Here is a 22786-nt window from a genome sequence, read left to right on the forward strand (position 1 = left end):
GGTGAAAATACGATCAGTAATGTTTCAGATTTCGAGGTAGAATGGGATAGGAATGATGATGGAAATAGGATCACATTTGAGGAAGTGGAGAAAATGGTCAATAGATTGCAGCGCAATAAAGCAGCTGGGGTGCATGAAATTAAGTCGGAACTCATCAAATACAGTGGAATGTCAGGTCTTAAATGGCTACACAAGATAATTGAAATGGCCTGGGAGTTGGGACAGGTTCCATCAGACTGGACAAAAGCAGTAATCACACCAATCTTTAAACATGGAAACAGAAAAGATTCTAACAACTACAGAGGTATCTCTTTAATCAGCGTTGTGGGTAAAATCTTCTCAGTTATTGTTGAAAGGAAAGTGAAAATATTATTTGAGGACCGATTGGATGGAAATCAGTGTTTGTTTAGGCCTCTAAGAGGTTGTCAGGACCAGATCTTTAGATTACGGCAAATAATGGAGAAGTGTTATGAGTGGAACAGGGAATTGTATCTATGCTTTATAGATCTAGAAAAGGCATATGATCGGGTTTCTATGAAGAAGTTATTGTCTGTTCTACGAGATTATGGAATAGGAGGCAAACTTTTGCAAGCAAGTAAAGGTCTTTACATGGATACTCAGGCAGCAGTTAGAGTTGATGGTAAATTGAGTTCATGGTTCAGAGTAATTTCGGGGGTAAGACAAGGCTGCAACCTGTCTCCACTGTTGTTCATATTATTTATGGATCATATGTTGAAAACAATAGACTGGCTGGGTGAGATTAAGATATGTGAACACAAAATAAGCAGTCTTGCATATGCGGATGACTTAGTTCTGATGGCAGATTCGACTGATAGTTTGCAAAGTAATATTTCAGAGGTAGATCAGAAATGTAAGGACTATGGTATGAAGATTAGCATCTCCAAAACGAAAGTAATGTCAGTGGGACAGAAATATAAACGGATTGAGTGCCAAATAGGAGGAACAAAGTTAGAACAGGTGGACGGTTTCAAGTACTTAGAATGCATATTCTCACAGGATGGCAACATAGTGAAAGATACTGGAAGCGAGATGTAGAAAAGCTAATGCAGTGAGCGCTCAGCTACTATCTACTCTCTTATGCAAGAAGGAAGTCAGTACCAAGACTAAGTTACCTGTGCAACGTTCAATCTTTCGACCAACTTTGTTGTATGGGAGCGAAAGCTGGGTGGAATCAGGTTACCTTATCAACAAGGTTGAGCTTACGGATATGAAAGTAGCTAGGATGATTGCAGGTACTAGTAGATGGGAACAATGGCAGGAGGCTGTCCACAATGAGGAAATCAAAGAAAAACTGGGAATGAACTCTATAGATGTAGCAGTCAGGGCGAACAGGCTTAGATGGTTGGGTCATGTTACACGCATGGGAGAAGCAAGGTTACCCAAGAGACTCATGGGTTCAGCAGTAGAGGGTAGGAGGAGTCGGGGCAGACCAAGGAGAAGGTACCTGGATTCGGTTAAGAATGATTGTGAAGTAACGCATTTAACATCAGAAGAGGCATCAATGTTAGCACTGAATAGGGGATCATGGAGGAACTTTGTAAGGGGGGCTATGCTCCAGACTGAACGCTGAAAGGCATAATCAGTCTTAAATGATGATGATGATGATCTAATTCGCTGGGTACTTCCCACAGGAAAGACCCTTAGGGAATCGGAGCATATGAGAAATTTCTTGTCACGATGCCATCTCATCTTCTCCAGTGTCTTAAGGAGGGACACGATGGAATAGCCTACAGAATACGCTTGCTTAGACCTTCCCATCTAAACACTAATAAAGTCAGGGCGGCGATTTAAAATCTCGGAAAATTTAGTTTTAAATATATAATATGGTGTACACTTCTTTGTGCACCAGTTCAGTTCAAAACCTAACCTGTGCTTGTTTGGATAGCAAGGGGACCCACTATCTCTGGCTTTGGGCCTTGAAGCTTTCCACCTGCAATAACTCAAAGCTTTTCCTCACACAGTTCCCAAATGGCCTAAATGCCCATTGACGGTTTCATTGGCGGCTGGGCAATGGAGATTAATGCTGTCGATTTTGCAACAGACGCAGCCCTATATGGGTGGTGTAACATGAAAAGACCTCGAATAGTCAGTGCAGACTCACCAATGCACACAAGTTTTAAATTAGTCTTGATCAGTAAGCCCATACTGACAACCTAATAGGCCAGCCGGTGTGGCCGAGCGGTTCTAGGCGCTTCAGTCTGGAACTGCGCGACCGCTACTGTCGCAGGTTCGAATCCTGCCGCGGGCATGGATGTGTGTGATGTCCTTAGGTTAGATAGGTTTAAGTAGTTCTAAGTTCTAGGGGACTGATGACCTCAGGTGTTAAGTCCCATAGTGCTCAGAGCCATTTGAACCATTTGACAGCCTAATAACATTGTGGTGAACCACACCCACTATCATGAGGTATGAAGGTCCTGCTGTTCCTTAAATCTGTCATCCATATTCAAGACAGAGCTTCATGAAGGATTTATAAAATTGGAGTAGACGTGCTCTGTCTGTTTCCCGAGAACTATGGCTGACGCATCTGAGAATTATTACAGACTTAAGGAATCGTCAGTTCCTTAAAGGTATAGCAGCCGCATTGGTAGCTTGTCAGAACCGGGATGGTTCATCTTTTTCTTAAAAATGAGTATTGCTACCCAATTACGATAGCTAGAGATCAACAACACGTTCCACACGATTCTGCACCACTAACTAACCGATGTAAACAGCAGAAATAAGCAAGGGGAGGCGCTATTTAGGGACAATTTATCTTCCTCATGGTCGTTCAACCAGCCGTTCAGTATGTGACGCCCAGTCTGTGTCAGTCGGCGCTGTCGCTGTCTGCCATCACCGAGTCTGTAACGAGGAATCTCTGCCTATCTGCCCTGACCAGACAGCCAACATTGCTCCAACCGCCCGCCACTGCTCTTCACTGTTGGTTTTGAGTCTGGCTGTGGTCAAAGCCATCGCCATGCCGCTGTCCCTCTGTAACCCCTCTGTAATAGAGAAGACTCGTGATCTCAGCGTGGTCGTATCGTGGTGTATGGGCTCTCCTCACACACCAAAGACACCCGTGCAGCGCCCGTCTCTCAGGCAGCGCGGTACGTCATGGCCCGCAATTACAACGGCGGAATACTAAGAGGCAACACCAGACTGCGACAGGGATTAGGGTGCACTCAGAAGACTGTCAAAGCTGAATGGATTAATAACTGTTGTATGATCACTGTTCGTTTGAGTGCAGCTTTCCCACACGTCACACCTGTCTCCTAAAGTATCTACCGACTCCATCACACACCGTCAGGTGGATTGCGGAGTATGGATGTAGATGTAGACCCTACAGCGCCCATAGGAGGACTCGAACCCATCCTGACAAGCAGGAAACACTCATGTTCGCTTTTTCCCAGCTATCCCTGACATGGTACACATTGGAAAGCTTATGGAATCGCCGTTTCGGGCAGGGTCAGGTTATCGAGTGTGGGGTTGTACCTCCTCAACCAACACTGGGAGAGGCTGGTTTCGAGAACCCGCACTAAGTGCCATATATATATGTGACCATATATAAATACTTCAGGGTCTTTCGTACGCAGCGATAACTACCGGTGTTAATGCGACCCTTCCCCGATTTCAAAATCTAGATTAAAATAGTTTCCTTGCACAAGTTAAAATATACTTCTGCCATCCGATTTTCAATGGAAAGCTCATGATACTAGAGAAGAACAACACTTCACTGAGTATAAAGAAGATACTCCAAAAACATAGTGCCTCTCAGCTTTCCCTTTCCCCATCAACTTCGAAGTGAAAAGATACAGGAAAAAAGCGCATCATTCAGAGAAAAAGCTCTCTCAGGCGCCGTCACATGTCAAAATTGCATGTCTGAATGATGAGAAGAACTTCATTGTCACAAGACCTAGATAGCTCCTCTATTCCTCCTCACCCCACTGTAATGGGACAAAGGCAAAGGTAAATAAAAACTGACGATAGAAGGCCTTCCATTGAAATGTGAATGGATAGAAGTTCCATTTGGCTTAGTCTCCAAGAGACTCATTGTAAAAGTACAGATCCACCTGTACTTAGAGGTTATCACCTCCACAACAAAGATGACCTGATGGCGAATGATTAGGCGTATGTCAAAGACACATTCACTTCCTCGCTTCTACCATTAACAACAACGCTACAATTCTGATTATCACGATAAATGCCCACGTTACTGTCAGAGTGTGCCCTGTGTACCTGCCACCCCACGAGATCACTAATGTTGAGAAGCTGAAAGAGCATATTGGTGAACTACCCCAACCCGTCCTCCTCTTACGAGATGTTACTACACACAGCGTACTATTGGGATCTAGCATCATATGCTCCACATAGAGTAACCGAGAGTCTCACACACACTGAAAGCATCATGGTGGTGAACAAGGGTCGATCTTATTTCAGCACCGCTGTAGGTGCGTCTACAGCAATACACCTCTCCTTCTGTTCACCTGCCCTTACAGACACTGCGCAGTGGGAAGTGAATGATAACTCTTGTGGAAGTGACCACTACCTCTCCTGGATCTATCTGCCAGATGGAGCAGATCCAGAAATGAGGACGTGTAAATTGCTGCTGAGAAGGCTAGGTTTACAGACGAATAGCTGTTTTTGAGCAGCGTGAATGCGTCTAGGACTGGATGGACAATATTGCAGCAGTGATTCACCAAGTCACTGATGTATCCACCTCCAAGTCATCAGGAACACGTAGAAGGCATCCTGTCCCTTGGTGGAATCACAAGTGTCGTTCTGAAATTGGGTACAGCAGGGTGATTACGCGAAGGTGCAATTGGTGCCGTATGGATAAGAATCTTACCTTTCCTGATGGAGGGGATGAAGGCGAGGAGTATAACTCGAGAGAGTGAGAAGAATTCTTGGCAAAAGTTCTTAAACCCCAGCAGTAGATCCACGGCTGCCAGTAACGAACGGGAATCCATTACGAGGATTTCCATGCTTACCTACCACCGCCAGTAGCACCTATATTAGGGCAGGGCTGTCTCCTAACTTTTGTGGGAGACGTAACTCGGACACTGGCTGAATATGAAACAGTGGAAACACGGAACTTCCTGGAAGATTAAAACTGTTACAGAGCTTTAATCTGCCAGGAAGTTTCATATCTCTCCGCTGCAGAGTGAAAAACTCATTCTGGAAACATCCTACAGGCTGTGGCTAACTCATGTCTCCGCAATATTCTTTCTTCCAGGAGTGCTAGTTCTGCAAGTTTTGCAGGAGAGTTTCTGTGAAGTTTGAAAGATAGTAGTTGTTGGGTAGCTAAGGTGGTAGAGCACTTGCCCGCGAAAGGCAAAGGTCCCGAGTTCGACTCTCAGTCCAGTACACAGTTTTAATCTGCCAGGAAGTTTCATATCAGCACACACTCCGCTGTAGAGTGAAAATCTCATACTAGTGGAGAGACCTCAGGTGTCACTTTATTCCTCTCTTCTGTAAGTTGTGCTCTTTCATTCCCCAGGCAAACTCCTTCACTCTCTCTCTCTTTCTCTCTCTCTCTCTCTCTCTCTCTCTCTCTCTCTCTCTGTTTATCTGCTCCTTACCCCCCTCTCCCTGGGCTCTCCAGCTCCTCTTGACCTGTCAATCTCCTCCCGCCCTCACAGTCCCTTTTGTGCAATCCAAATTTAGACTTTCCGTCATTTCCCTAAATCGCTCAAGGCAAATACCTGAATGACTCTGTTGACAGGGGCATGGCCAATTTCATTCTCCATCCTTTCATAATCGGGGCTTGTGCTCATCTCTAATGGTCGCGCTACAAACCAGACATTAAACTCTTAACTCTTAGTCTTCCTTCCTTCTTCCTACTCGTTCTTCTGTTCATCTCTTCCTCCCCCCATCTCTGTCCACCTGCTCCTCCCCTTCCTCTCTTGGTCCATCTCGTCATCTCCCTCTATCACTCATCCACTCCCTTCTTTCCTCCTCCCGCCGGCCGCGGTGGCCGTGCGGTTCTGGCGCTGCAGTCCGGAACCGCGAGGCTGCTACGGTCGCAGGTTCGAATCCTGCCTCGGGCATGGGTGTGTGTGATGTTCTTAGGTTAGTTAGGTTTAAGTAGTTCTAAGCTCTAGGGGACTTATGACCTAAGATGTTGAGTCCCATAGTACTCAGAGAGAGCCATTCTTTCCTCCCCCACCCTCTCACTGTCCGTCTCCTCCTACTCCCGCCTCTCTCTCTTCTCCATTATTTAAGGAATCGAACTCACCTCCTTAAAACAGTTTCAGACTTCCGATTACTTTACAAATGAGCTACTGGGGTAGTTTTTCACGCATTCATTGTTTATGACTTCATATCTACTGAAGTAAGTTTCGTGCAACGATGTAATTTTTTTTTATTTTTTCTTTACTTTCATTGGTAAATGTGAATACTGTCTGCAAAATGAGTGACTAATACAGTTTGTAGTAAATAAGTAATAAATGAGAACATCCAGTTTTACAATATGAGCAGCGAAAATGTAGGAATCGATAAACTTCTTTCCTTTCCTCAATTTGTGAAGGTTGTCAACGGCAAAAAGTGTAAAGGTTTGAAATTATGTGTCTCTAGTGCTCTCTTTCTCAAATACTGCATGACTAAACCATGAGTATGCCTACGCCAAGGGTTATAGTGCTTTTTCACCTCCCCCCTTTTGACAGGTTGGTTGGTCTATTCTTTCCAGACAGTAAACAAAATGTGAACAATGTCCAGCTGAAATCGGTCAAGTGTTTTAGGAAGAGATGGGGAACATACATACACATACATACACATAAAGACGTACATCCATTTTTATAATTTGTATGGATATCAAAGTTGCTGTATTTCACGTAAACAAAATAATAACTTGGCGTCCCTCTTTCTTAATAGCTTGGAACATTATTGTTGCAACATGGTAGCAATCCCAAAAGCCACAATGAAATTCGCGGTTCAAAATAGTAACGTTTGAATCCTTGACCTATACGGAAGGATTCTAATGGGAAAAAGGAGAAAGCTTTAGAAGGTATGAGGTCAACAGATCTCTACTCAGTCAATCAATGAAACGCAGAATAAAGACATAGGATTTATTCTTAGTTTATCCAACGTGGTCCTCCATAAGCACCTTCAAGGTGTCAGCATACTGAGATGCAGTAAAATGTCGTAGCAGAAAGACACTATGTCGCTGTTTTGCAATGGAAGAGAGCGCGACGTGGAATCGCTACAGCTTCTCGGTCTTTCAGCAATGATCGAAGTGTTTGGAAACAACGAAGCACTGTACAGGGAGATGACTTCATAAGAAAACTATTACAAAATTCAAAGCGATTAGCGCATGATCAGTAACTGGTGGAACGATTGGCAAACGACTCTAAACTTAAAGAAATTTAATGTGATGCTAGCACACAGACAAAATAATCCAATATCATTAGACTTTGCGATCGTGGACTAGTAACTAGAATGTTACAACTTTCAAGTATCTAGGAGTTTTCGTGTAGGGAGATTTAAGGGACGAAAGAATGTAGCCGAGAGGAAGGTTCGCGAGAGACTCGCATTTGCTGAAAGCATCTGAGGAAGTATAAGTACACAAGTGGACGGTTATACAACTGTCGTTCGATTATTTCTTCAGAAGCGGTCTATTCGTGTGGCATCCCATGCGCATGCTATACTCCCCGCGCTGACGTGGCCCGCACAGCCGCACTGCCCAGTATATCGGGGAAAAGGTAACGGTTGGCAATTTTGTTTAGGATTATATACGCACGAGTATGCATTATCTGTAAAGCTACATGTCACTGACACAAATATGTGTGTTTCATACCATTTGAGGAATAGAGTCATGGTAATTTGTTTTTACTAAACCACGTTTTGCTGCTACAAATTTGGATAAGAATTTAATTTACATGCTCTGTTACACTCTGGTCTGCCATGCATCATTACGTATTTGCGCCATAATATTTTTGACAAGAGACGTTTCGTTTTATTTATTGAAACCAAGAGGGCGGGCTCCCTAAGTCATATGGTCATTTCCAGAGTGTTCACGACCAAAGATGCTAGTCGTCAAACAATTTTATTTGGATATTATAGAAAGTGAGCAAAAACAGTAGTTTTCTGTAACACTTACGAGAGGACACTGTAAGTCATAAAAAGCAAGGATGAATATGTGCAATTATTACAAAGTCTATCGCATGAGTCACCATAATAATTTTCCGCTAATATAAATTGTCTCGAGAATGACGTGGAAAGTTGTTCAAAATATGGTTTTAAAAATTTAAACGTTAAGTTGAGGAAGAGATTCGGGAGAGCGGTGGCAGAATATGGTATTGCATAAAAGATTGGAGGAACAAGATAATTCCTTTATGACAGCACTGAGAAGTGCAGAATCCAATATACTCATTTTCTTTAAAAAAATTCTTCTTTAGATGTTTAGTCAAAACAGAATAACTACCTGTTAAAGCCACAGGTGGATGTACGAGTGTTGAAATTTATCTACGTATTAGAGCTCTAATTTTTCGTATTCTTCCTCTTTGTATAAAGTGGGTAATCGTCCGAAAAACCACGCTGAGGCCAACCACCAGAACCGACCCGGAATAATCTGGAGTCGAATCGAGGCGCGCTCACCACCACCGTCTGAGTGTATTGATGTACTGCCTCATTGGGTTAATAGTTTTCTTATTGGGAAAGACTATAAAACTGAGGATGTCGTTCAGCCACATACTTGTCAAAAACAGTCTTTTTTTCCTTTGCTTTGTCAATGAACCTGATAAATGTAAAATGTGTTTTATTGGCTAGTGTTCATATTATTGGTCTGGCAATGATTGAAAAATCAGCCTATGTTGGTAATTAAATTACTGAACTTATGTTCTAATAACTTACTGGAACGCAGCCAGATGATGTCTTCAACAACTGCCTAAATTTCGGTAGACGCATACCGTGTCATTTACCAGGGGCCCTATTCTGTATCGTTCATAGCGGAAGGTGTAGTAGGTTTGTATCGGTAGTGACGTCATTTTCGGTTCTTTACCGAAATATCCTATTCAGTAAGCTTCTGAGACCTGTTACCGAACGGTCCTCCCACCGATTTCACGGCAATTGTACCGAGAGGTTTTTGATTTTGGTGTGACCCTGTCGATCGGTGAACTGTGGTTTATGTACACCTGTAATTTGGTATTTTAAACATATTTAGCGGTTTTAGTTTTGGATTTAGTGATTGTGTTACTAAAGAATCACCAGAGGCCGCATCCGGTTGAAAAGTGAGTTCATAAAAGACTATTTTCGTTTGTTAGAAATATGGTTACATCCAAAAATAAAACGTTTTCGGTCAATATTCTTTCAAAATACATGTTATTTTTATGCAAATAAGAGTTTAAAGATCATTAAATATCAAGACATCGGCTCTGCTTACATATATTACGTGAGTGTGAACTGACGTTACTGGTGACTTTAAGTACTTTTTCCCACATTGGTGTAGTAAGTAATTATCTAAACGTGTTTACAGCTTTCAAGTAATAATGGAAAGTAGTTACATGAAGCCTGATATTGTAAACCTTCCAAACTATTAACCATTTCAGACTTACGCAACATCGTTTGGGAACGAAGTGAGCCTACATTCCTCTCTGCAATAGTAAAACAATTGAGGAATATGTAGCTGCTGTTTAGCGAGGCCAAGTGGTTAGCACATGGGAGTGTTACGTGCAAGCACACTGGTTCGCCCACGGATGGGTGCAAAAAAATTGTTTTCCTCTTCATATGTGCAAAACATTCTGAGACGTTGTTATTCGTATTAAGTTAAGATTTTTCTGCAATATTCGTTATTACTTACAAGTAAGAGCGTACTTCCTCAGTAAATGATTTTGTGATTACTGTGTGATCAAAAAACGAAATATGAAATTGCTGTGAGTGAAACAACCGATAGTGACCTTCATACACTCCTGGAAATGGAAAACAGAACACATTCACACCGGTGTGTCAGACCCACCATACTTGCTCCGGACACTGCGAGAGGGCTGTACAAGCAATGATCACACGCACAGCACAGCGGACACACCAGGAACCGCGGTGTTGGCCGTCGAATGGCGCAAACTGCGCAGCATTTGTGCACCGCCGCCGTCAATGTCAGCCAGTTTGCCGTGGCATACGGAGCTCCATCGCAGTCTTTAACACTGGCAGCATGCCGCGACAGCATGGACGTGAACCGTATGTGCAGTTGACGGACTTTGAGCGAGGGCGTATAGTGGGCATGCGGGAGACTGGGTGGACGTACCGCCGAATTGCTCAACACGTGGGGCGTGAGGTATCCACAGTACATCGATGTTGTCGCCAGTGGTCGGCGGAAGGCGCACGTGCCCGTCGACCTGTGTCCGGACCGCAGCGACGCACGGATGCACGCCAAGACCGTAGGATTCTACGCAGTGCCGTAGGGGACCGCACCGCCACTTCCCAGCAAATTAGGGACACTGCTGCTCCTGGGGTATCGGCGAGGACCATTCGCAACCGTCTCCATGAAGCTGGGCTACGGTCCCGCACACCGTTAGGCCGTCTTCCGCTCACGCCCCAACATCGTGCAGCCCCCCTCCAGTGGTGTCGCGACAGGCGTGAATGGAGGGACGAATGGAGACGTGTCGTCTTCAGCGATGAGAGTCGCTTCTGCCTTGGTGCCAATGATGGTCGTATGCGTGTTAGGCGCCGTGCAGGTGAGCGCCAAAATCAGGACTGCATACGACCGAGGCACAAAGGGCCAACACCCGGCATCATGGTGTGGGGAGCGATCTCCTACAGTGGGCGTACACCTCTGGTGATCGTCGAGGGGACACTGAATACTGCACGGTACATCCAAACCGTCATCGAACCCATCGTTCTACCATTCCTAGACCGGCAAGGGAACTTGCTGTTCCAACAGGACGATGCACGTCCGCATGTATCCCGTGCCACCCAACGTGCTCTAGAAGGTGTAAGTCAACTACCCTGGCCAGCAAGATCTCCGGATCTGTCCCCCGTTGAGCATGTTTGGGACTGGATGAAGCGTCGTCTCACGCGGTCTGTACGTCCAGCACGAACGCTGGTCCAACTGAGGCGCCAGGTGGAAATAGCATGGCAAGCCGTTCCACAGGACTACATCGAGCATCTCTACGATCATCTCCATGGGAGAATAGCAGCCTGCATTGCTGCGAAAGGTGGATATACACTGTACTAGTGCCGACATTGTGCATGCTCTGTTGCCTGTGTCTATGTGCCTGTGGTTCTGTCAGTGTGATCATGTGATGTATCTGACCCCAGGAATGTGTAAATAAAGTTTCCCCTTCCTGGGACAATGAATTCACGGTGTTCTTATTTCAATTTCCAGGAGTGTATTTTCCTTGTCAGAAATAATTCACCATTTTTTCCGAATATGTAGCGATTTCCGAGTATGCGGTTAGACAGGAATCTAAGAGCACAGCTTAGATTACTTAGAATGTAGCTAGCAGCTCTCATCTTCATAAACTTGCTTGTCACAATTATTTATCAGCGATTGAATCCTCAACCTCAGTAGACAGAGATGAACGATCTCCGCCGTAATATTTTTAGACTGTAGCGCCATATACTAAACATTTTCATTCATGAGATGCATGTTGTAAACTTTGACGAACTGCAGGAGCTCTCTAAATGCGTTTTTCAATTTTAAGACCCAAATCGTTGACGTATCGCATAGGAAAGTGGGCTACTTAATCATCTGGATCTCTAGGAGCGAGTTATAATCACATTTTGTTTATATTCTTATTCTTTGAAACTCTCAGAATCAATTTTTCGGGTGTTTTTATAGCTGTATTAGTACAATGTGGTACTACATATTATTCCTAACTCGTTTTCCGAAACGTAAAATCCAAAACACGGTGTCAGTGTGAATGAGAATAAGAAGACATAATGTGGCATTTACGAAATCTGCAGAATAAAATCAAATACGCTATCATGCGTGCATGGAAACATGCCGTCATAGAAACTGAAAAAATTTCCATGCATTTCAGCTGAGAATCATGGAAATGAATATACTGCGCCTAATACCGTTAAGGAGGAGGCAAGAGCGATGAAAGCGGGCACGACAGCTGGATGGAATGCGGCGTCATGCGTTATGGCATCGTAAATGCCATTTTCGGTACTTGGAAGAATAGCACGCCTGTGTCTTCTGCTAGCTGCTTTGTGTTCATGCCGCTGTACGCGCTGCACTGCGCATGCGCGGATCTGCGGCCGCTTGCTTTTGATTGGCTTGTGCGACGCAAACCGACAACAGCGTTTTGGTTCTCTAGACCTGAACGGTATCGCTACCGAAATGCATACTGAATAATGCACGAGCTCTAATTCGAGTACTAGACCGTTCGGTGCTCTTGAGTACCGAAACGATCGGCACAATCGCGGAAAGGTAGAGAATAGGCACCCATGCATGGTGCGGACCTGTCGAAATAAGGCCGGTTGTCGAATACTTCACGCGGCTGCGTTCTCGTAACTATTTGAACATTTCGTACACCGGGAGAAACTCAAGTGTGCTATTGAAACAATATTTTATTAGGTGTTACTGCACATGTTACATGTAAGCAAAACAATATGCTTAAAAAATAGTACACATTGCTGAATAGTGTCCCACAATTCACCAGTATTACGAACCCCTTCGTCTGCGCCATGGCAGCCTCTTCATTCGTTTGAGCGTTGTGTCTGCTTTAATCACATCAGTTTGCACTACATAAGGCTGACTGACCTGTTAGATCAACTTTCAAGAGGTACAGAAAACTGTACATTCTCCGTCACCGGATGTGTATGTACTATCTGCCAACATCACAACTTCCGTTAGGCCATATTACACTGGAGCATCTTCGCAGAATTTCCGTCACATACTATCACGCAGACTTTCCATAAGCCAGTCAGTTCGTACGAACAGCGATGTTCCTCAATAGGACAAACATGACCAGCATGTGGACAAATGTTGCCAAGACAAGGTAAATTAACACTTCTTTTACCTTCTATATACTGTCTTCTTTACGGTATGCTAGTCGTTTCTACTTCATTTACCATGAAACTCTCCAGATTTGTCTCACAGTCCAGTCCATGACACAGATTTCTCTAACCTGCCGTACACTTTTCAAGCACCTTTACATTCTAAGTGTAGATATAGTGCAGGCACTGCACATTCACAGCAGATTATGTGCATTAATGACAACCATACAAAGTTCACATTTAGACAATACAAGATTCGCAGTAAGGCCTGTGCGGTATCTTATACGGCGATACACTTTTCAAGCGCCTTTACATTCTAAGTGTAGATATAGTGCAGGCCCTGCACATTCACAGCAGATTACGTGCATTAATGACAACCATCCAAAGTTCACATTTAGATAATACAAGATTCGCAGTAAGGCCTGTGCGATATCTTATACGGTAATGGGTTTCAGTAATATGTAATGACACCCTTTTTCTCATTTTGTCAGTGTTACTTTACCATTATACTACTCTCATATTACATGATAAAATAAAGCGCCAGTAATCAACATATTTTAATCTGCCAGGAAGTTAATCTTCCAGGAAGTTTCATATCAGCGCACACTCCGCTGCAGAGTGAAAATCTCATTCTGGGAACATGTTACAAAATTACTTATTCTATTCAGGACGCGACAGTTTTTGTGCACCTACATCTACCTGCAAAGGGTACTTGACGTGTTTTCCTATGCACAGTGTATGGTGCAAAACACGGAGTTTGCAAAGTGCACGTAATTCCCATTACGTACTGCCAGTTAATAACTTTGCATACACAGGGTGAAAATTATTTTAACAAATAAACTCTGAGGTGTTATACGGGACACCAAAACAAATATTTTTCTCTAATGCCAAACTTTTCTGTGAGTGTTTTTTAAACCTGTGGAGGGAGTTTTCTCAGGATGAAAATTAATTAAGCTAACAAACTATAGGAGGTTACATGAAACAATAAAAACACCTTTTCTGATAGGTTATCCGTGACCAAAAGAGTTACACAAACAAGTGTTAATTCTATACTGCCAATAGACAACAACATTAAGTCAAATAATTACTTCAGTTACACTAGAAGTTTAAAATGCCTCTATTGACTTGTAAACAGAGGTTGCACCTGTCGGTCATGTACGGTCCAACTCGGTCAAAGGCTGCAGGAATGTCCTTAAATCATACTGCTATTATTACTATCCGGGAAACCTGATCTTCTTAGTCAACAGGTCTTTTTTAAACATGATTGCTCATCCCTCCTCACACAAAAAAGTTCAGAGCGGTCAAATCAGGGGATCGAGCAGGCCATCGTACAGGACCACCACTCCCAATCCACTTTTCAGGGAACTACTGGTTCAAACATCGACGCACTGAACGACTGAAATGTGCCAGCGCCCCGCCATGCTCGAACCGTAAGGTCTTGTAGCGAGTGGCACTCCGTCCAGCAATTTTGGCAATTCTCTGGCGAAGAAATTCTAATAATGCCTGTTATTTAACGGCCTATATGGGAGGTATGTCTCAGTTACACAGTCACCATCATCTGCCCACACATTCACGTAGAACGGCAACTGACGAGAGCAAGTAAATGTAGATCGTGGATCAACCTCACCCAAACACGCGAATGCTAAGAGCGATTACAACCTCTACTGTATTAAAAGATGCTCATAGGTAATTATGCTGATAAAGGAAAATGTTTGTTTTTATGTCCCGTGTAACCTCTCACAGTTTGTCGGTTTTAATAATTTTCACCCAGCATAGCATACTTTTTGGTTGTAATCAGTTTCCCTCCTTACAAATCGAAATCATGCTCTAAATTAGTAAAAAAAAAACAGGAATTTCATAAGCATATATTATTCAATTCATTTAACCTTATCAACTGTAGGTATCTCCATATTTCCGTCTAGAAACCCGGATACGACGACGAACTTCTATTGGGAAATTTCTCGGCGACGTCAGTAAAACTCATTATGTGTACCACATTAATTAACTATCAAGATGTGTGTATCACACTTACTCATCCAGTCCACCATGTTCAGGACGACAGACTGGACGCACACACTTAAATGTCAGAGCTCTTAACACAATTATTGATAAGTTGCCAATTCAATAGCTGATGCCGTTAATTCTTTTCTAATCTATTCCCACATACTTTGTTGTAGACAATCTACTGTTAATACTGCTTCCATTATATATAGATTTTATTCCAGCTTTTATTTTAAAAATGTCGTCTCTTCTTTTCAGGTGTAACTCATGGCATGGAATTGGGGCTAATATTCTACCAGCCATATCGTAACCCTAACCTGAACAAGACATCTGACGAAGACATCACTAGGACAAACATGATCAACATGTGGACAAATTTTGCCAAGACAGGGTAAATTAACAATTTTTTTGTTCCTTCTATGTACTGACTGTCTTCTTGCATTTTGGTTTATTATAGGCTAATCATATTTACTTCGTATAATATACCGTATGTCTCCCATGCATAATGCTGGTTTTTATGCGATTGTCGAGAAAAGCATAGGCAGAAATGTCTACAGAGGTGTAAACTGAAACCTTGGTACGCCGAAAAGCAACGGCAGAAATCTTCATCCAGTCTGAATCGCCAATCGAGTCAAAGTAGTGGATGGTACTCCGTTTTCTTTTTCTTTTTTTTAATATATGCAACCCACTGATTACATACACCCCATAATGTCTAAACTGACAATCCTACATTCTTTGGATTTCCACATTGCCTCACCCAATGCATCCTGCGTAAACACGTCTCGAAATCTCGGGATTTTTAGGTTTCTCAGGAGTTTAAGCCGATCTAAATTTCTAAACGATCTGTCCGTTAGTATCGCTTTGGTCTCCTTTTCTGTTGCTGTTTATGCACAACCAAAGTGCTTTCCTGTACCGTGTTAAATGAATGGTGGCGCAAAAGTCACTGGACAGTTGGTTAAAAGACAACAAAAGTAACAGCAAGACATAGTATTGTGAGATACCCTGCTAAACCTGCAGGACAGCACAAGTGGTCTAAACATTCATGGTGGTGTCTGTTTGTTCTATATCGTGTCTCCCTACCACTTTCGCGCAACGACGCTCTGAGCGTGTTTTTAGGGAATTGACTTGTTTGAACCTGGGACCTGTTGCTGGTAAGGAGACGCCAGACCACACATGACATGTAGAATTCAGAAGAGTTCAGTGATACTAGCGATGATATAACCAAATACTTAATTATTTCAGCGTCAGCTCCACTGCACTCCCTGTAAAATAATCTTAATACTAACTAAATTTAGTGAAAGGGGTTCAAGGCTTTCCTATTTTTAGTTAGCTGGTAAAATAACGTCGAAAAAGCAGTTAAGTTTACTATTGGAAATTTTATTATACTCACAAAACATCGTTTATAAATTGCACTATTGATAAAAGGAAGTGTTTTAGTACAGGATGGTAAAAACCAACTGCGTTCAACAAAAATGTGAACGACTATTCCCTGAATGGGTTTCCAAGTTCTACAATGGATCGAAGGATGACCTATGCCATATCACATCTATAATCTAGATTTAATTTAAGATTCACAAAAGAGAAAACTATCAAAATGGTCTACAGTGACCCTCAATTATCTTTAATTACTTATCTAACTTGTCGTAAATTACAGTGGCTGATGTGGCTTCGCAATAAGTATATAACAGAGAAATTATCGCGTTTCAGATTTTTACCTTAAGTGGCAAATGTGAACACCATGAGCTTTAATTTACGATCGACACTAGTATTACGCAAAAAAGGAGGTGTAACGGATGAGACTTCTGCAGTTCTGAGTGAAACCTTACATGCTCTCAAAAATGCGGCATTGCGTGCGTTCATTACCTTGTCGGTGTTTAGGCAGCGTCAGGGCGGCAGCGGGTAGCACAGCTCCGCTCACCTCGCCGTCTCGGAAGCAACTCTCCGCCTAACTTCTCCTTACTACCATTTACCGAAGTTGGTTAAAAAAAAACTATCTGGCTGTGTTTTCATCTGACCAATTAGGGTCTCAATGTTAACCTTAAGCTCCGCACACAAAAATTCTGTCCATCCAATGAGAAACGTTACACTTTTCGCGGTGGGGCTATGTTTTTAAAGTTTGCAACGTAACAGAGACGCGAAAAAGTCTCACGCTAAAACTTGCAGCTGGTGTGGTCCTTTTAGCGTTATCGTAAGATCTATACTGTTCTTCTGGAGGGCTCTATCTTTTAACATGGGCTGGGGGGGGGTGGTCCTAATGTAACATAGACGCGAAAAAGTCTCATGCTAAAACTTGCGGGTGGTGTGGCCCTAGTGGTTAGCTGGCGACGTGGGTGTCCAGGCCATCCCTTATCGTAGGGCCTTCTAGCTTAACACGGTTCTGCTCTCGGCTTCTGTTCTCGTTTCTCACCTCGGAACTGGTGGGAAGGTACGACATGCATTTCGGCATTCTTGTGTTAGTCTGTGGTATTCCATTTACTCACTCGTTACTCGTATTACTTTGGTTAACTTAATGTCAAAATTTATTCGGAGCAATGTGACATACTACTGGATTTGCTTATCATGTCAGGGTTTTCATGGAAGGTGTTGGAGTTGCCTGACACCTTGCAGTGGAAAGGGGCCGAAATAAGCGGCTGTCAGTTCCACTCGAACATACAACTTTATTGATCTGACCAAACATTACAAAAGCAAAGAAATAAAAAAAACAAAGCAATAATTTTTAGAACTTAATAACAGGCTGAATACTCCATATAATCTCATGCCTTAAGGGTGAGACCACTTTTAATTTAAAATTGGCTGATAGCCAATAACTTAAAACTCAAACCAAGATCAGAAATTTAAAAGGCAGAAGGCCTTATCTTAAATCAGTTCTTTCAATTAGGATGAAGGCTCGAACAATCTGACATCTTAAGAGCAAAACAACTTTAATTCAAAATCGGCTGAAGGCCCATCACTTAAGACTCTTCAAAATTAAATTTTAAAAAAAGCCAAAGGCCTTACTTAAAACAGTTCTTTAAATTAGGGTGAAGGCCCAAACAATCTTACGCCTTAAGGGCAAAACAACCTTAATTTAAAAGTCGTCTAGAAGCCATACAAATACAAACAACAAGAACAAATAAGAAAAGACAGTACACCCAACGGCGCTCAGAAGTTGCCGAGGGTCGGCCTGGAATTCAAACACTAACGCTCGCGTAGGTGAGACAGGCAGGCAACCCAACCATTCTCGATCCGACGACAACCCAACCGACAGACAGTCAACGGACTCACCGACAAGATAAATTCCGCTCTACCCGACCAGCACAAAACAGGGAGATCAATGAAACAATGTAAAAAGTATTGGCCTCCACAATCTATTATACATTGAGCTGTCAAACTACACACGTGCTGGACAGCGACAATGCGATGGGGAAAATACACAGCCTGAACTTACGCCAACGGCCAGGGCAGGTAACCGGAACGTTAACGGCCACAAGGCTGAAGATTCTGCTGGTGCACTTCAATTGAAAATAACCAAGTACAGTTAAACTCCACCGGTGGGTCGCTAAAATTTGCCAATTTGAAAACACATGCTGTTCCTCGCGGGAATGTCCCAACAGCCGACAACGAAATCCGAACGACACAATGTGAACAGTCGTGACTTGCTGTAGATTAAGTCAAAACTCAACTTTCGTGTCCAGGATCGGTGAGGTACGGTTCTCGTAGCAATGGGAACAGCACCACACACTCCGACCACACGAAGACGCCGCCAACGGCGCCGACCAAACTACACGCCACGGAGATTTCCTCGCTGCTCCACGCCAGCCGACCAACTGGTCGCACACAACACAGCTGGAAACAATAAGCGCCAGGTCAAAGATAGTACAGGGTGCGAATATCGATACACACTGCTGGTACCACTCGCGGAGAGAGAGGATAACAGCACAATCGCGATAACCACGGGAGACTAAACATAGGATAGCAACCAAGGTTTAATCCAATGCATAACATAAGCCAGCCACGGCTCACACTGTAGGAAGTTTTAACCCGTTAAATTGTTATTGCCAAATTGTGATAACTATACAGTGTCAAGTCGGTATGCAATGCAATGACAAACAAAACAAACACAATAATCAAAATAGTGAATTGTTGAAAGCGACATTTGTGAGACATGTTTACAACTCTTCTTCTGCGAAATATCACGATGTTAACAAAAGAAAACATGATTTTCGTGTTATAAACATTTTATAAAGGTTTTACTACTGCAGGTGTTAATGAAAGGGGAAGACACTTAAGATCAAAACCTCCGTCCAGTCAAAGAGTGTACTACTTACGAGATAGATTTGAAAAACATGTATTTGTTATCGATGCACCAAGACCTGGCCTCACAACAACACTCACAACTGAAGAAAATGAATTTTAGGTATGTTTAGCTGTACCTCAAAGTGCACAAAAATCAACCAGTCTATTACCAGGTGCGTTGGATTTGTCACCAAGATCAGTGCAAAGAATGTCAAACTTTTTTAAAAATTGTTACAATCGACGTCTTAGTCAGTCGATTTCATTCTTAAGACGAAAATGCAGCGAGAGAATACTGTGCATAGATATTTTTTTAAAAAATCTAAAATCTTCTGCTGCTGTTATAGTAGCAAAACGTAATGACAATTATAATAAGTTCAATACTTACTCGCTTCTTGGGAGGACAAGCATTTTTAAACAGTTATAACATATGCAGCACTTAGTTCATGTCACTTATAGTACCGTGGCATCAGGGGCATGGAAGAATGAGACGAGCAGAAGCACGGGCGCTCGAAACGTGGGCTACAAGCTGCTTCATGCAAGTTGCTAGAGAGCGATGCACGAGGGATTAGGGTTCCTTGTGCCTGGATACTGCCGTGAGCAAAATATAACATGTACAAATGTCTCAGTTGTAGAATTACATCATAGACAAGGTAGCACTGATACTGACGTCTGCAAATTCTCCACCCATACCGACAGTGCCCTACTACTTATATGTGGTAGTTGAGTATCTGTCGTTGTGCAAGTATATATTTATTCCAATCTTCTATTGGCCCCTCCTCCTTCGCCCTCTGTTCATCCACCTCCATTGCACCCCCCCCCCTCTGATCACCTCCTCTCACTTCTCTCTGTCCATCTCCTCCAGCTTCTCTCACTGTCCATCTCTTCCTCTTCCCATTGTCTATCCCTTTCCTTTTCCCCACCTCTGACCATCTCTTCATCGTCCTGTCTCTGTCCAACTCTTTCCATTTTCTGTCTGTCTCCTCCCCCCCCTCTCTCTCCTCTCTCTCTCTCTCTCTCTCTCTCCCTCTCACCCTCTTCCCTCTCTCTCCTCTCTCTCCTCTCTCTCCTCTCTCTATTTTCCCCTCTCCTACCTCCGCCATCTGCTCCTCCTCATCCTCTTATCTATGGCTATCTCCACCTTCCCCTCACTGTCTGTCTGCTCATCCTCGTTTCTCTCTCCCCATTATCACACTCACAATAGGAGGCCCATGGTTCTTGCCATTACAGTATTTCTTTCCAGAGTGTAGCTAATATGTATACCATGTTTGATTTAAACTCTTCCAGGGGTTTATGAACAGACTTTTACCTGTGGCTTTCCCCACATGTCAATTCTTTCATTCGTATTGTAAACTATTTCACCCATATATCTAGCGAATTTCACCGTGCAGTTACATTTTCATGCAGCTCAATGCTTATGACGACTTACCTTTTGAATTATGTGCTGCACAATGACATAATTTTGCTGTTTCATCCAGTGGTATATGTGTCTGCTGTATGTGAAATGTGTTGTGGACAGTAATAGTAGTAAAGGAAAAATAAATTAAAATGTCGTGCATGGTGCAGCAGCAGCCACACTACATTGAATAATATAAATGGTGTGTCAGCACTACCAACAGAGATGTCCCATTATTTGGCGATGCGTCCGCACAACACTGAAGGAGTCACAGCTGTGTACGGCCAGCTACCATAAGGGACAGCGGACAGGTTCGCGCGATCTTGTTGCCACGATGGCAGACACCTCGTCCATCGACTCACCGTGTTTTTGTTCAGTGCCAAGTCGCAATAGACATTCTGCCAGCGCCTATGTATATCTGTGATGTTCTGTTTTTCAGCCAAAATAACTCTATGACAGTCTCTGTCTGGAACACACATTCGTTATAGACACTAGACGCCATTTTGAAGGCTGCATATCACGACTCACCATCCATCGGTACTTCATGAAACTGTATGCGCAGAAACGTGAATATTCTGCGATCTTACACAACAAATTGTGCATTTTTCAACCGTAATTGGCCGAGAAAAAAAAGTGATGCATTACTTATTGAACGCTTCTCGTATTTTTTTAGTTAGATTCAGCGGCAGATGTGGTTATTGTCTGCCAAAAGTGTTGCAAATAGAAGTATTACCAAGGAAGTAATAAATTTAAACATATTGCTAGATGCAGTAACCTTTCACGCATCTGAGTGTTACTGATGTCATATCTCCTGAACTAAATGTCGTACAATGATGTTATTTTTATGGTACATTCAGTGATACATGTTAATCCTGTCTAGAAAATATGCCACGAATACAGTTTGCAGTAAAGGAGGAATAAATGAAGACCCCGTGCTTCGTTTGGAGTTTTACTGCATGAATAGCGAAAATGTAGTAAGTGATTAACTTTTTTTACTTTTGTCATCTGGTGGGGATCATCAGCGAGAAAAAGTTACGTAAACATATGAAATTATATGTAACGTTGGGAGTTTCTAAATGCACTCATTCTCAGATATTGGGTCACTAGCGCATGGGTATCTCGCGTCGTGGCCAACATTGCCCTTTCATCCCCCACCCTCACCCCTTTGACGGATGGAGCGTTCTGTCCCCCACAGGGATTCTTTTCAGACAGTAAATCATGTGTGTACGAAGTTGGGTTGAAACTGGCCCAGTGGTTCAGATCTTCTAATCTTCTGTTAGTCCATCTCATGCTCCACCCCCCTCCTCTCTGTCTATGACCTGCTTCCCCCCTCTCCGTCCATCCCCCTCTTCATCCCCCACTATCCATATCCTCCAGTCCCTCTTTTTGTCCACCTCCTCCATGCTTCACCATTGTCGATTTCCATCACCTTCTCCCTCTGTCCATTTCCTCCTGCCCCTCCGTCTGTCTGTCTGCTCCTACTCCTTTTGACCATCTGCTTCTGCCCTATCTGTCCATGTCCTACTCCCTTGTAAGCCCTCTACCTCTATGTCCATCTCCTCCTTCTTCTTCTCTCCATCCAGTTTCCTGCTGCTTGATTCTTGTTGTTGTTGTGATCTTCAGTCCTGAGACTGGTTTGATGCAGCTCTCCATGCTACTCTATCCTGTGCAAGCTTCTTCATCTCCCAGTACTTACTGCAACCTAAATACTTCTGAATCTGCTTAGTGTATATCTCTTGGTCATCCTCTATGATTTTTACCATCCACGCTGCCCTACAATGCTAAATTTGTGATCCCTTGATGCCTCAGAACATGTCCTACCTTCTTGTCAAGCTGTGCCACAAACTCAATTTTGTTCAATACCTCCTCATTAGTTACGTGCTCTACCCATCTAATCTTCAGCATTCTTCTGTAGCACCACATTTCGAAAGCTTCTATTCTCTTCTTGTCCAAACTATTTATTGTCCATGTTTCACTTCCATACATGGCTACACTCCATACAAATACTTTCAGAAACGACTTCCTGATACTTAAATCTATACTCGATGTCAACAAATGTCTTCAGAAACGCTTTCCTTGCTATTGTCAGTCTACATTTTATATCCTCTCTACTTACCATCATCAGTTATTTTGCTCCTCAAATACCAAAGCTCTTTTAGTACTTTCAGTGTCTCATTTCCTAATCTA

General features: G+C 43.0%; 1 protein-coding gene across 2 annotated transcripts in view; it reads left to right on the forward strand.

Moving 5' to 3' along the window:
- LOC126281589 (cholinesterase 1-like) overlaps positions 1-22786 on the forward strand; it is a 183111-nt gene that overhangs the window by 147149 nt on the left and 13176 nt on the right. For both annotated transcript variants that reach the window (XM_049980673.1, XM_049980674.1), the window contains exon 10: positions 15190-15322. In XM_049980673.1, coding sequence (XP_049836630.1) covers positions 15190-15322 — 133 coding nt within the window. The remainder of the gene's footprint in view (positions 1-15189; positions 15323-22786) is intronic.

The sequence above is a fragment of the Schistocerca gregaria genome, chromosome 7, assembly GCF_023897955.1.
Source record: "Schistocerca gregaria isolate iqSchGreg1 chromosome 7, iqSchGreg1.2, whole genome shotgun sequence".
Classification (NCBI taxonomy): Eukaryota; Metazoa; Arthropoda; class Insecta; order Orthoptera; family Acrididae; genus Schistocerca; species Schistocerca gregaria.